Below are 15,546 nucleotides of genomic sequence, written 5' to 3' on the forward strand. Positions count from 1 at the left end.
TCTCTTTGTTATTTCATAGACAATGATTTGCATAAAATCCCACAATGGCACATATTACGATTATATTTTTTTTTAAAAAACGAGTTGGGCCACTTTTTAAATAATGTGTAAAAAAGTGAAGTTTGTGGTTTCGACAATAAATATTAGTTATTTAATTTGCATAACTTACTTTAATGGCATTAATTTAGAAAAACATACATTTATACAAATTCGGTCATCGTCATTCAAGCTGGAATGTATATAATAAACAAGAAATTAGAACAATGTCTTTTATATAATTCAATTTTTATGGTTGCAAAGTTTTACGTAAACAATTTAAACTTTATTTTTGTAATAATCATATTTCAGAAAAGTGCAGACCGGCTCGTTGAAGCGTTTCTGCTTTCTTTCAGGCAGATTTTGCGGCCACCTCAAGGGGTCCTCATTCACGTGCGTCAGAGCAGCACGTTCCGTGGATACACAGCCTGTCCATCGTCAGGCGCCTTGCACGTTTACACTTTAGCTGAGGAACAGCTCTGTTTTGCTCGCGTCCAGTCACCACGTTGTTCCGCAGACTTTTCTCCAGAGTTGTCTGCTATTCCAACATGGGGAAAAGAAGCAGACAGCGGCAGAAAAACCAGAATGCTGGCAGGGACAACAGAGACACCGCTGTAAGTAAAACTCCTGCTCCAGACAAACTAGCTAGTGTTTGTGTTTAGCCACGCCGCACATGAACGTTTAAATAAAGTAACTGCAGAAAGGAAGCGACTGCAGGGATAAACTGCTGCTGGTTACCGTGCTGTTTTCAAAGCCATGTGTGACCACCATTTCCCCGCCCCTTTTTTTGAACAAAGATCTGTATATCTTTATATATGTGAACAGCTTGTTGTACTATAGGCCAAATTCAACACGACACCAGAGTTAAATGTAACAGATCGTATGGTATGTTGTTCAGACTGTTACTTATAATTATAAGCAAGTAAAGTTTAAATTTGATTTTATCAAACTACCTTCAGTGTAGCAATTTTGTCTCCTGTTAGTTTGCATGAACATATTTGTTTGTTCCAGAGTTGGGGAGCTGGGTATGCTGACATTATCAAGGAGAACAAGCTGTTTGAGAACTACTATAAGGAGCTAGGTCTGGTACCTGAGGGGGAGTTTGAACAGTTCATGGAAGCAATGAGGGAACCTCTGCCAGCAACCATCCGCATCACTGGATACAAGAGGTGAGCTGGACAGATCTACAACTTGGGCTCATGCTTAACGCCATGTAGGAGGTTGTCATTGGAGCGTATGTGCCCCTTTGTAGGTTGTTCTGAACTTTTTCATGGAAATTCCACTTTTAATTACAAGGTGAAAATGCTTAATCATTAATTACATTTATAAGGAGAAATATTAGATCCCTAATGTAAATGCTACTAATTTCCTTTTCCAGCCATGCCAAGGAGATCCTTCATTGTCTGAAGGAAAAATATTTCAAGGATATTCAGGAGCTGGAAATCGATGGTCAGAAGATCGAAGCTCCGCAGCCTCTCAGCTGGTAATATATCATGTTTTCCCCAAGACTAAAAAGATGCACTGATTCAAATTAAAACCAGATTGTGGACTGTCCTCTTCAGGTACCCTGATGAGCAGGCCTGGCACACCAACATGAGCAGGAAGATCATAAGGAAGTCTCCCCTGCTGGAGAAGTTCCACCAGTTTTTGGTCAGCGAGACAGAGTCGGTGAGTCAGTCACAATCCCAAAGATCACATTTGTGTTACCAGTGGAAGGGGGTTAAAAAAACCCAAAACATGTCAGGAAGTTGGTAAAGAAGTGGAGAGACTGACATTCCTTTTGTTTGTCCTCGCAGGGCAACATCAGCCGACAAGAAGCTGTCAGCATGATCCCTCCTCTACTTCTGAAGATTGAGCCCCATCACAAGGTAAAAGCACAGTTTTATTATACTTAATGCAATTGAACTTTTTCTGTTTTAAACTCGTGTGCAAACTTACCCTCTGTGCTGGTGAGGGGTGTGTGCATAAATCAGATGAACATGGTTTCATAAATAAAATCTTAGGCCCTTATGAGTTTAGAATAATCCTTTAATTAATTGTCCCACAAGGGGAAATTTGGTTGTAACAGCAGCCAAAAAGACACATATACAAACAAACAGTACACAGGACACGGAACAGAAACATACACAATTTTTCTTACATATTTACATCAAGGACAGTGGTTACTATATACAGAGAGTACTGTACAGTTATTAAATTAAATAAAAATAACTACAGATAAGAGGCAAAGCAGGTTGTAGTGCGAATCGGTTAATTAACTTATTGCAGTTACAGTGCAGATGTAAACATCTGTGTTTGTTGGGAGCAGTTCTGATTGTGCAGTCTGACAGCTGCAGGGAGGAAGGACCTGCAGAAACGCTCCTTCATGCATCGAGGATGCAGCAGTCTGTCACTGAAGCAGCTCTGCAGCAACATTTACATGCATGGGGTGGGAGACTCTGTCCGTCAGAGATGTTATTTTGGCCAGAGTCCTTCTGTCTCCCACCACCTGCACTGGGTCCAGGGTGCATCCCAGAACAGAGCTGGCCTTCCTGATGAGTTTGTCCAACCTCTTCCTCTCAGCTGCTGATAAACTGCTGCTCCAACATACAACACTGTAAAAAATGACAGATGCCACCACAGAGTCATAGAAGGTCTTTAAAAGCGCTCCCTGGACTCCAAATGACCTCAGCCGCCTCAGCAGGTAGAGTCTGCTCTGACCCTTCCTGTAAAGAGCATCAGTGTTGTGGCTCCAGTCCAGTTTATTATTCAGGTGAACACCCAGGTACCTATAAGAGTCCACTATCTCAATGTCCACTCCCTGGATGTTCACCGGTGTCAGTGTGGTGGGTCTGCGTCTCCGGAAGTCCACCACCAACTCCTTGGTTTTCCCGGCGTTGATCAGCAGGTGGTTCTGCTGACACCAGTCAACAAAGTCCAGAGTCCACTGTCTGTACTCTGAGTCGTCCTCACCTGTGATGAGGCCGACTATGGCAGAGTCGTCAGAGAACTTCTGTAGGTGGCAGCGTGGGGAGTTGATGGAGAAGTCTGCAGTGTAGAGGGTGAAGAGGAACGGTGCCAGCACAGTTCCCTGTGGGGCCCCCGTACTGCAGACCAGCGACACAGCCCTGTGTCCTCACATACTGTGGACGTTCTGTGAGGTAGTCCAGTATCCACTGGGACATGTGGTGGTCCACTCCCGATAGCTCCAGCTTGTCTCTCAGAAGTCGTGGCTGGATGGTGTTAAAAGCACTGGAGAAATCAAAGAACATGATCCTCACAGTGCTTCCAGGCTTCTCCAGGTGAGTCAGAGCTCGGTGCAGGAGGTAGATGATGGCGTCCTCCACCCCGATGCCAGGCTGGTAAGCAAACTGCAGCGGATCCAATGAAGACCTCACCAGGGGGCGCAGATGGTTTAGAACCAACCTCTCGAGGGTCTTCATCAGATGCGATGTCAGGGCTACCGGCCTGTAGCTGCTGAGGTCCTTGGGATGGGAGGTCTTTGGTACCGGTACCACACAGGAGGTCTTCCACAGCTGTGGTACTTTCCCCAGTGACAGGCTCAGGTTGAACAGATAACCTAGGATGCCACACAGTTCATCTGCGCAGCATCTCAGGAGCCTGGAGCTGACGCCATCTGGACCTGCAGCCTTCTGCACCTTGATCTTGCGAAGCTCGTTCCTCACTTGAAGTGCTGAGATAGAAAGAGTGGATTTTGGGGGAGGGGTGTGTATGTTGGAGTCCACAGAAGCCGGGGGTGGGTGTGATGGCTGGGAGGTGAGAGGTGTGAAGTCCTGAGATGAAGGACAGAGTTTATTCCCGACAAATATTTTATATCCCAGTTAATTTGTGTTACGATAACTGCAACATAGTTAGCTATTTCTCATCCTCAGTCAGATCTAGCTGTTCTGTCCTTGTTCCACAGTCTCGATTAGCTCAGTGTGTCGGCACACGAACCAGTTCCCCACCCACTCCGGGTTCTGGTTACATTGGTCCTCTTGCTCACAGGGGATCTCCAGAGTAGAAGGCTGACTGTTACCAGCAGAAAAGCAAGACAACTGAGTTGGAGTCGGTTCCTCTGTGGGACGAGGCAGCTGAAGTCTGTGTTGAGTTCTGCCACAAAAGCAGTTTTGCTAGGGAGCCAGTCAGATGGGAAAACACAGGATAGGAACAACTGATTAGCAGAGACTACACTCTGCCAAATGTCCTTCAGCGACCGTGAACTTATTGTCCTCCCACAGGAGTCTGTGTTGGTAACAATAAAGTGGCATCAAAGTTTAAAAAGAGAGTTTCTATGCAGATCCTGGACATGTGTGCAGCTCCAGGGTCGAAGACAGCCCAGCTGATCGAGATGCTTCATGCTGACATGGATGTGCCGTTTCCAGGTAGGAAAACTGGAAGAAATCCATGTTTTGTGTCTTTAAATTGCAAAAAAAAAAAACCCAAGCTTCTCTTGCATTAATAGTGTATATAAGTTCAAACCTGATCTCCACCTTTCAGAGGGCTTTGTCATTGCAAATGACGTGGACAATAAGCGGTGCTACTTGCTCGTGCACCAAGCCAAGCGGCTCAACAGCCCCTGTATCATGGTGGTGAACCACGACGCCTCCTGCATCCCCACCCTGGAGATCAACTCCAATGGCAAGAAGGACGTCCTCTTCTATGACCGCATCCTGTGTGATGTGCCCTGCAGGTCAGCAGACGTATCCGCTACATGTCTGCATCGCTCATGCAGAGAGTTGGGGTTATGAAGCTGCTAAAACAGTGAAAATATGATCAGTAAGCTCTGATTTATGTGTGGGTGTTTGACAGGAAAGCAGATTTTATGAGGCAGATGTAGATGACGTACCACACTCTCCATCAAATGCACCGTCCTCATACGTTGCTGTTAGTGTCTTTGCGACCTTCAGGTTTCAGTAGGGTGGTAAAACATTTGTCCACATCTTTCATCTCTCGAAATTTAGCATCATTTTGTGGCCAAAGCAGAACTGCCCCGGTTTGCAAATGCTGCCTGAGTTTGGGCAGCTGTAGTGCTGAAGCCAGGAGTCTCCTGCCAAAGACAACATAGGGAGGGGAGAGGCGTGGAGGGGAGGAAAAGCAGTAATGAAGACAGAAGCAGACAGTTTGTGCTTCGCAGACATTTTATTTGCCCCATGACAAGTTGGAAAAAGGCTCCGTGGAGGTTTCATCGCCTCGGGCCAAGACGAGGTGGGTGTTCTGACTGTTGCTGCTCTGTGCTCTGCAGTGGGGATGGCACCATGAGGAAGAACATAGACGTGTGGAAGAAATGGACGACCAGCAACAGCCTGCATCTCCACGGGTGAGTGGAGGAGAGTGTGCGCTCACACCTAAGCTACAACACAGGAATGCAGTCGTGTGGTACACCAAATTGACTAAACAGCAAGGGAATGGAGTGTGTCGCTTTTGGTCTTAATTTAAAACGTTGGCAGGATTACAGAGCGCACACGTGTGTTTTCACCAGGCTCCAGCTGCGTATCGCTGTGCGTGGTGTGGAACAGCTGGCTGTGGGAGGGAGGATGGTCTACTCCACCTGTTCACTCAACCCCATAGAGGACGAGGCTGTCATAGCAGCACTGCTGGAGAAAAGCGAAGGTAACAAACACACATTCTGGGTCACACAGTAAGAGGTTAGCATTCATATTAATGTTTTAGCTGTTTCATGCTTCTTACTTTTAACTCCTGTTGCTGTGGAGCAGGGTTTGATAATAAAACAATGGCCTCATTTACTAATATTTGTGTGGAATCGTTCTTACTGTGGACAAAAAATGAGTTCGTGCACAAAATTTGAGTCGATATGAAACAACAACCTTGTGGATCTTCATACAATTTGCGTACTAAGGAAACACGTTTACATCCAGGTGAAGAAGAGAAATTGGTGATGATATAAATTGGGTGGATCCAGACATTTGTTTACACACTTTTAGTAAATGAGGCTCAATGACTTGTACTTAGGTTTGTGACAGAAAAATTGACAAATATTCATCATAAATTGTGTTTAGACACTGAAACCCAAGTCAGCCGCTCACACACACAGTCAGATTTAGACTACAGTCCCTCTTGCAAAGTTATCTCTAAGATTTCCTTAAATATTAGAAAGCATTGACAATTTTGACCAAGTTTAAGGTGGCACATTTTTCATTTTTGTAAATGTAGTGTGCCCTCTTTTTTTTTTTTTTTTTTTTTTAATTTTCCTTTTCTGAACTGAATCTTGTAAATTAAAGTCAAATGGTACTTCCGGCAGTGCCATGAGCAGGCAGCGGCTGATAGCGCTCCAGCAAAACACAGTGGGTTTTTTTTTTCTTTCTTTTTTCTACGGCGTTGATGTTGTTTTATTTGGTTTCCCGACCGAGGAATTCTTTTATTTATTCATACTGTAAACTGTAAAGCTGCTATGTTGGTCATTTTAAACCACTTCAAGGTCACTTTAAATTTCAGTTGTAAATTTTAGACTGTTATTAAGCCTTTTTACCTCAAAGTGCATATTTACTCTCCTTATCTTAGTCCTAAAGTGCATATTTACTCTCCTTATCTTAGTCCTAAAGTGTATATTTATTCTTACTCTTCCTATATTTATTGTTCTTTTCCACTGAATGCAGCTGAAGCCTTGTCGTCTCGGCTCTCTATATACTGTACTGTATATAGCAGAGATGAAAAAGTTTACTTGACAAATTTAGATTAAGAGCAGGAGATCATTTAGACTATGTTTACCTTGTTATTGACAAGTGGCTGTTCGAGATATCAGTTCTGGTGGCATCTGTCGTTGCTACTGTAAGAGCAATTCATAGTCAGATCATCTCCATCCAAACACCAAGATGGGATGGTTTAGTGGCAAACTCGCAGTTCCACAAACCAAATTTTTCACCGTGGCTTGTCCATCATTTAATACAGTCTGTAATCAAACCACCGTTTTTCTCTTGCATTCAGTCTGACATGACAGGATACCTTGCATTCAGTTGTGTGTTGGACATGGTAATATGTAATTATGCTGTCATAACCTGAGATGATACATGAGCGTGGACATTCCCTAAAGTTCATCCATGTCAGATCCACAGGAAATGATCTGTCAGTGTCAGCAGCTACACCTCAGCTCTTCAATTTTCAACAGGCTAAATATTTCACTTTGTGTTTTATGAAAGTTATGTGTAAATGTCATGTCTTATAAAGACTGGCTGCTCTCTTGCTTCATGTTACCAGGAGCGTTGGAGCTGGCTGACTGCTCAGCTGACCTGCCGGGGCTGAAGTGGATGCCTGGGGTCACTTCCTGGAAGGTACTGGATTTTATTGTATTTATTTATTTATTTAATGCCAGTCGTTACTTTTGAATTGTAGATCTGTATCCAGACTATTTCTGTTTCTTTGTAGCTGATGACTAAAGAAGGCCAGTGGTACACGGACTGGTCCGAGGTCCCGAGTAGTCGTCATACGCAGATCCGACCCACCATGTTCCCGCAAAAAGACCCAGAGAAACTGGCAAGCTTTCATCTGGAGAGATGGTAAGTGAGCAGTCCCAGACAGACAGATGCAGGTCCATGCTAATGCGTTTTAGAATTGAAGGTGTTCTCTTAAAAATAGTGTGAAATAGCTTATTAAAGTGTTCAATCTTGGCATGACAAGTGTCCTTAAAACGTTTCTGTTAGCCTGCTTTGTTTTGGCTGATTTCTTTCAAGAATCGTTAAAATACAGAATTGGAGTACAGTAGAGAGCATCCTACACCGTCACCTCTCACCACCGTAAACTGTGCTTTTTGAACTTACATCCAGTGTGCAGTAGATGCAGGTGCACCTGCCAACCTCACATTACGGAGGGTGATGTCATGTTTAAGCGTCAGTGCTCACAATGACTTGATATTGGCAGCAGAGGGAGCTGTTGTCACATGTTGATTAAGGCGCTTTTTCTTTTCCCACATGCTGTCTTCACAGCAGGGGGCTCTATCAAACCCCAAGCTGTGATTTATTTTTTTTTTTTTAATTAATTTTTTTCTGTGTGTGTGTTTTATGGCAGTATGAGGATTCTGCCACATCACCAGAACACTGGAGGTTTCTTTGTGGCTGTGCTGGTGAAGAAAGCCCCGATGCCTTGGAACAAAAGATATCCTAAGGTACTTCATCTTAAACACTCACACACGATGCCCCCCTTCTGCCCCCCACCCCACGTGCCTCACCTCACCTAACCTCGCCCACCTGGTCAGGTTATTAACCACACCTGGAGCTGTTTTTTCTTTGTCCGTTCACTCTCCTCCTCTTCCATCACCAGCTGAGGAAAGACTCCAAGCTGTCGAGCTCAGCTGCCCAAACCGGCAGCTCCAAGGAGGCTCCGTCACCAGGAGACACTCCACATCTCCCCCCTGAAGGTTCCACTGGGAAGGTGGAGAGGAACAGCCAAGAGGAAAAAGTGGACAAGGAGGCAGATGAGACGCCCGAAGGAGCTTCTGTGGGTCAGGATGCCGGTGCTAAACCAGAGGGGATGTGTGGGTGAGTCGCACTACGCTCATGAACTAATAAATGGAAACTTATGACTCTTAACTGGTTATAAATACAGATAAAAAAACAAAAGCAGTTTTGGACCCACAAACAAGCTCTTTAAAATGTAAGTAAACATTTTGTATCTGTCCTTTTTCAGGCCTCCACCCTCAAAGAAGATGAGGCTGTTTGGATATAAAGAAGACCCCTTTGTGTTCTTAAGTGATGATGACCCCGTCTTCACCACCATACAGTAAGTGCACCCTTGTCTTCAATGTAAAATAGGTGTTTTCAACATTTTTCTGCAGCATAAATGCGTGTTTCCTGTTTTCCTCTAGGTCTTTCTATGATCTGTCTCCCGACTTCCCCAAACTCAACGTCCTGACTCGGACCCATGAGGGCAAGAAGAGGAACTTGTACATGGTGTCCAAAGAGCTCCGTAATGTCCTGCTCAGTAACAGCGAACGCATGAAGGTAGGCACACGTGTTTGATAATGAAGATGAAACATTTGTGTTTTTGAAAATTGATACAGCCAATCCATAATCAGTTATGTCCTGGAGACATTGTATCGATCCTCTGGAGGAAGAAGCATTATGTTTACCTAAGTGCTGATTTATGGGCTTTACATTGATTCGTTTGTTTGGTTGGTTGTGTTGTTGTTATTTTTCCGTTCTTTTTGTGCGTTTGTCTCTGTGTGAGGGAAGCAGCTTAAACAGATGGGAGCCTCTCCTTTCCCAAATCCCTCTGGTCCTCCACCCTGCAGGACCTGCACAGGTGGCATTGTGGGGACTCGGGCTCTTTGTTCTCCCCGGTGTTTGTTGTTTCTCAATTTTTAGTCACTTTGTCTTAAAGGAACCGGAAACCTCAAGATCTTAATTTTCATGTTTTTCCTCTGGTTTGTTGTCCTGTTTATCCATTTAAATGTGTTACGAGTTGCTCAGTTCTGGAGCGATTGTGTGCAGAAACGTCTACATTAACATAGTGGGAGTAAATGACAGTCCGTGTGTGGTGTGGAGTGCCTTCACCTAACCTGTCATGTAGTGCAGTATATGACCAGTGAAAAATGCGGAGGGTGTCTGTTGATTGCTGTGTCAATGTGTCTCGTGAAGGCCGGGTTAGATGTTTTTGGACAAGATGCTGAAACCGTGATTGCTGTTATTCAGATATCCAGGTGTGTTGGTGTGTATGTGATGGATAAAAATGGATGAATATGGTCCACAGTGTAGTGATGGAAGACTTAAAAAAAGAAAAGAAAAACGCACTGTATAAATACCAGGCCATTTGTGTATGTGTGGTAGGAAAAAACATGCATAATCTGTAGGCCTATTTCATTTTAAAAGCATGTATTAGTGTTTGTATACTTAAGGCTTTGAGTGGTCAGTAAAACTAGAAAAGCATGATTATAAAGTATCTGTTTAAAACCAGGAATTAAATCTGGCAACAAAAGAAAAAGTGTATGTAAAGATTTCAGAGCACCATCATTAAGACACAAAGTATCCGACTAAAATTACAGCTGTGTGTTTCACGGAGTTAATGAGATGCTCAGTGCATTGTAATGGTGTGTAAGACCAGCTGAAAGAAATTCGGCCTCATTCTTTCAGCGGGCGCTAAATGGTCTGAGAAATTAAAAAATAAACATCAGAACATGTTTCTAATTGGTAAGTAGGTCCTGTGTTGGCATTGGGTCTTTAGGCTAAGACTTTTAGGCTCACTGTACACAGAAGTCTGAGGAGTCTTCCAGGAATGAGGGGACTATTTTCTAGTAGAGGACCGATTAGGGAGTAGATGGTTATTTTGTACTTGCAGCCCTCTTATCTGGAACATAAAGTTACGGTCGTGATATATCCTGCTAAGAGGTGAATCACCTTCACAGCCTCGCTTTACTATACAGGCCTCTGGCTCCATTATGTTCAAGAGAAGGCAAACATTTCTACAGCAGGCATCTCCAATAATGTTCAGCTCACACCAAAATAATCCTGACATGTAAACAGCACCACAGGAAAACCTGAGCGCTGATTGCACCTTGGTGAAACAAGCCTAGAGACTGGCAACCACCTGTAACTACGGAAAAGTGCATTCGGTGCACCGGAAACCACACTGTGATTGCTTTGGTCGGTAGGAGGTTGCCAGTAGATTTTTAGAACATTTTCTGTTTCCAGTTTGATTTTGTTCAAGTTTCACGTCAGCTCTGAGAGTAAAACATGAGTGTTTGCATACAAGTTGGCGTCTTCCATGCAAACTACAGGTGACAGCAGCAGTCTGCTAGTGATCAAAGCAATGATGAGGTTTTTGGTGCACCAGCATCTTTGCAATCTCCAGCAACCACTCGTCAATCAGTTGCCAAGGGGTTGCCGACCAGTCTCTAGGCCTGATGATTGAAGCCTTGCGGATCACCTTTACCTTAGTAGTCTCATTAAATTGACTTTAGTTCCCTTATAAAAAGAACAGCATGTGTGTGGTAGAGTTCTTACTATGCAAATCACTGACACAGTTGCTCCCACACCTGCTGGGACCCCAGAGACCGGCTGGGCTGTGTGCCGATGTCTTGTACAGTCGTTGCCTGGAGGAAGAGAGTTCAGTGTAATTACAATTGCATCACCAGGAAAGCTACAAGAAACATAATTAGTCACTGATTGGAATTTAAATAACCTGCCTCTTTTTTTCTGTTTATTTCAGTGTGGTGTTTTTAATATGGACGTGGTTCATTACACTCTGTTTTTTGTCTCTCAGGTCATAAACACGGGGGTGAAGGTGTGGTCTCGCAATAGTGAAGGAGAGGAGTTTGGCTGTGCCTTTAGACTGGCTCAGGAGGTAACACACACACACACACACACACACACACACACACACACACACACACACACACACAGTTTTCAGGCAGTCACAGTTCAGTCCTGTATATAAATCTGTGTTTCCATTTGTTCTTTGGCTATCATCTTGACTAAAAGCTGCATGATTTGGAGACTGTTCAGTCATTCATCAGTGACGTGATGCACAAAAACTTTATAGTTCTATTATTTTATCAACTTAAATATACTTTGAGGTTATAATACATTTAATTTAATGTTCAAATATGCAAGAAATCCTTCCTGCTGTCTTTACTGTGGCCAACGCAGAGCTGTAGCCGAATAACAAGTGAGCCAGACGGCCGATTTCACACTCAAACGAGTTGATAATGAATTCATTTTATATGCTGCGTGTAACTGGAAAGAGTTTCTTTGTGCCGATTGTCAGCCACATGTACTTTCTGTCCTACCAGGGTATTTACACTCTGCAGCCATATATACGCTCCAGGATCATTAGGGTGAGTGTGGAGGACATCAAAGTGCTGCTGACCCAGGAGAACCCCTACCTCAGCAAGCTGGAGGATGAAGCACATGCACAGGCCCAGAAAATTGGTACAGTCAAATATAGATATGCTCTCCAACTGTGTGTGTTCGGGGAAAATATATCCAGGGTGCACACTGGTCTTTAAATTGTCTTAGATATACATTTATGGCGTCAGCGTATTAAATCACAGGACATTCAGTTTGGGTGGGTCGGATCACTCTGAGAACGCAGTTATTTTTGTTCCTCGACACATTTTAAGTCACTCGGCGTGGCTGAAGTTTTAGGGTCGTGCTCGAGAATCCCATCCATGCTCCGATTCAGGAGGCGACACCAGCAGGAAAACAGTGATTCACTGGTTCATTTTGACCCTGTTGAGTTCACAACTGAGTTTTACTGTCGACCTTTAAGTATGATTTAAGTATGATGTAATTTTTTTTTCTTCCCAATGGAAATGATGTAAGTTAGGAAGCAGCAGATAAGTGACAACGAATGAAAGTGAAAATGGAATCTGTAATTCTCATCAAAAAAAATTTTTTACAGATCAACTTTGACCAAATTCCCACTTCCACTCTAATATATCCCACCCACCCACACACAGTGTTACTCATGTCACCTGTCAGTGGTCATATTTTATGTACGTTTTCCTGCCGTATAACCTAACGTTACGGTAGGTTGTATCACTTTCTACTTCCTGTAAAACTTTAGTTTTCTCTCCACAGGAATGGGAAGCATTGTGCTGAAGTACATCCCAAACCCAAAGTAAGCCTGTAACATGTTTTTAGTGTTTCTGATGTTTGCATTTTGAAGTGACAGCCTGTTTTTTGTTTGGTTAAACTGTGCGACCCACCATCGTCCTTTATTTTTCAGTAACCCGGGGGAACCTCAGTGTCCCATCCAGCTGTGTGGCTGGAGGGGAAAGACGTCCATCCGAGCATTTGTCCCCCGCAACGAGAGGTTTCATTACCTCCGAATGTTAGGTGTGGAGGTCTTCAGAGACAAACAGGGCCTCGGGCAGAAACGGAGTGATGGAGAAAAGGACGGAAAGGAGGAAGCAGAGGATGCGGCAGAGAAGGACGAAGAGCAGGAAGAGGAAAGAGCAGCAGACAAAGAGGTGGATTTGGAGAACGGCAATGAAAATGGATCATCAGAATCAAAGACCGACTGTGGTGACAAAGAGACGAGTAGCTGAGAGTGTGAAGGTGATTGTAATGAGAAAGGACTGACTGACGTATCGGCGCTTTAAGAGCTGTTGACCAGGTCCACAACCACACGCCGTGGTGCAGGTTCCTCTGCTCACCACACTGCCAGTGCACAAGGATTCCCTCCCAGAGATGCACTCCCGTGGGATTTTTCATTTATTGGAGCCTCTCTAGGAGTCAGCATTTTAGTTAAATGGCTTATATTATTTTCTAAACTTTTTTTTTTGCATTTTAACAAATATAGTCCACCGATAAGTGGAACAGATCCATTTCATTCAATTGCTCACATTTCAGGAGGTTTCTATTAATTGCCGTTTTATTTTTTACACCTGTAATTAAGCAGAAGTACGAAGCTGATTAAATGCTTAAAAGGTTCACTGTGTCACTAGTCAAGTGATTTCACTTTAAGATTAATGCGGCCCTGCTGATCTGCAAAAGGGCGCTTGAGCAGGGATTGGTTAGAAGTAGAGCAGGGCGATATGGCCAAAAATATTTATCACGATATATATTTGAAAATTTGCGATAACGATATAACTGACGATATAATTGATGCGAGACAAAATACAACTCCACAACATTACTAGCGCAAAAAGACAACCTATCATTTATTTTCACTTAAACAAGAAGCTGGTTTTTATGTACATTAAAGCTTTATAAAAATGTAACAGTGCAAATGCAAATTCCTTGCTGAAAGTTTAACCAAAAGGCATTTCCAGTAGAAATGGGCTGACATATCCTGAGCATAACCATGTATAATATCCACTGAAGTTAAAAAGAGGTGCTTTGCAACATTAAACTGCAGTGTGCAGTACGTATTTTTCGGACCATAAGGTGCACGGGATTATAAGGCACATTAAGCGAAACAAAGCAGTCAGATAAATCAAACTTTATTAAACTCATTCTTCTTGCTTCCTCCACTTCTGTACCATTGATTCATTAATGTTGAATTCTCTGGCAGCTGCTCTATTCCCATGTTGTTGCAGTATATTAATGACTAACCTCGTATTGTGGATGGATTATCTCAGTTGTTCTCCTGACTGAAGTTTGGTCCGTTTACAGCATCCTGCCATGCGATTGCATTTGTCTCTAACCATGAGGAACCTTAACGTTAACTTTTATAAGTGGAAAAGTGTTAGTGTTCTGTCCTCCAGCTTCACTGTTTATGTTATGCTAACATAGCTGTGTCGCTAGCGATCACGTAGCACATAATTATATACCAGCTAGCCCAACTTCAGTAACCCTACAAACGTCACTGCTGTTTAGTTTCCTGTCTTCATTTATGTTGGAAGTGATAGCAGAGCTGTACGTTTGAATTTTTTCAGAAATCTCTCAGTCAGAACATGCTATATCATGCTTAGGTAACTAGCGAAACTAGCGAGCTAACTTCCGCTAGCTTCCTGCTAACTTCTAACTCCGTTAAATGTAATAACATTTTGTTTTCATGGATGCCTGGAAGTTAAACTTCATAGTTACACCTGGTAAAGCAGCAATGCTGATCGTTTTATTAAAGATGAAAGAATTTAGACAGTTTTTAACTCTCAGTGATGCTGCAGTGTTCGTTTGACCTGAAGCATACGGAGTTTAGGACCCAGATTACTCCCAGATTTAAGAGCATCTTAGTCCGACAACGCATAGACGCGCTTGCATGTTCTGCAAAAAAATGTGCTTTGTCGTGTATCTGACGGACAAACACCAAACCAGTTCCACATCACTGAAGTTGCACCATTTTTACAAACCAATTCTGGTTCATCTGTTTCACTCAACAATCGGCCATGTGCGTATGAAAACAAAGGCACTGCGCATGCGCGTTTTACTCATATTCTATCGCGATATTTCATTTTCCTATCGTTGCCTAACATTATACCGGTATTACCGTGAACGGTATAATATGGCCCAGCCCTAGTTAGAAGTAGATGGTGAAGGTTGGATATTAAATAAACTCTTGCAGGTAAGTTACTTTCAGTGACATGCTTGTGGTTTCCAGCTATCAAAGACAATAAAAACGAACAAGTAACAAGTTTCCAGCTGGTTGTAGAACACCGGGTGCAGAGGCTGGGGCATAGACTGTAAATAAAAGATGGCCACATCCACCTTGTCAGTTTTAAGGAGCCACATTTGGATTACAGGCTGATGTGCCAAATTAAATCTGATACTGGCAAGCTTGGTGATAGATACACACATTCATTTATTTTATGGAGTGGAGAAAAGAATCCTTAAGGTTATATAAGATTAAAAGTTAGGCGGGGGTGGGATTTCACTCTGGTCCAAAGTGGTTAAAAAAACAAAGTGTGTATGACATGACCAAAAAGCCTCCTGTAGATGTGTCTCAATATTATTTGAGAAAAGTATTTAAACACTGATGCATCACAATGCTGAGTTTCAACAACAAGTCCACTTCTTAAAGCGAAGGTCAAACACAAAATCAAACCACATTTCAGGCAGCTGTTGCCACGGCGCCTTCACTTCACTGGCTGGCTGGACATTTCCTCCTTATGTTTATTACTCAGTCCAGCTGCCATGA

At 43.2% G+C, this 15,546-nt stretch overlaps 1 protein-coding gene across 1 annotated transcript; it reads left to right on the forward strand.

The window, feature by feature from the left end:
• The first annotated feature begins 416 nt into the window (after positions 1–416).
• On the forward strand, positions 417–13,400 carry nsun2 (NOP2/Sun RNA methyltransferase 2). Its single transcript, XM_005937279.3, has 19 exons — positions 417–650; positions 1,048–1,205; positions 1,415–1,519; positions 1,599–1,704; positions 1,833–1,904; positions 4,316–4,400; positions 4,516–4,708; positions 5,261–5,335; positions 5,498–5,628; positions 7,231–7,304; positions 7,399–7,529; positions 8,038–8,134; positions 8,290–8,507; positions 8,656–8,748; positions 8,834–8,969; positions 11,227–11,307; positions 11,756–11,894; positions 12,546–12,585; positions 12,694–13,400. The coding sequence occupies exons 1-19, from the start codon at positions 585–587 to the stop codon at positions 13,013–13,015; spliced, it is 2,322 nt and encodes a 773-aa protein (XP_005937341.1). The 5' UTR covers positions 417–584; the 3' UTR covers positions 13,016–13,400.
• The last annotated feature ends 2,146 nt before the right edge of the window (positions 13,401–15,546 follow it).

The sequence above is a fragment of the Haplochromis burtoni genome, unplaced genomic scaffold (assembly GCF_018398535.1).
Source record: "Haplochromis burtoni strain Fernald_Lab_line unplaced genomic scaffold, NCSU_Asbu1 Contig_225, whole genome shotgun sequence".
In the NCBI taxonomy this organism is placed as follows: Eukaryota; Metazoa; Chordata; class Actinopteri; order Cichliformes; family Cichlidae; genus Haplochromis; species Haplochromis burtoni.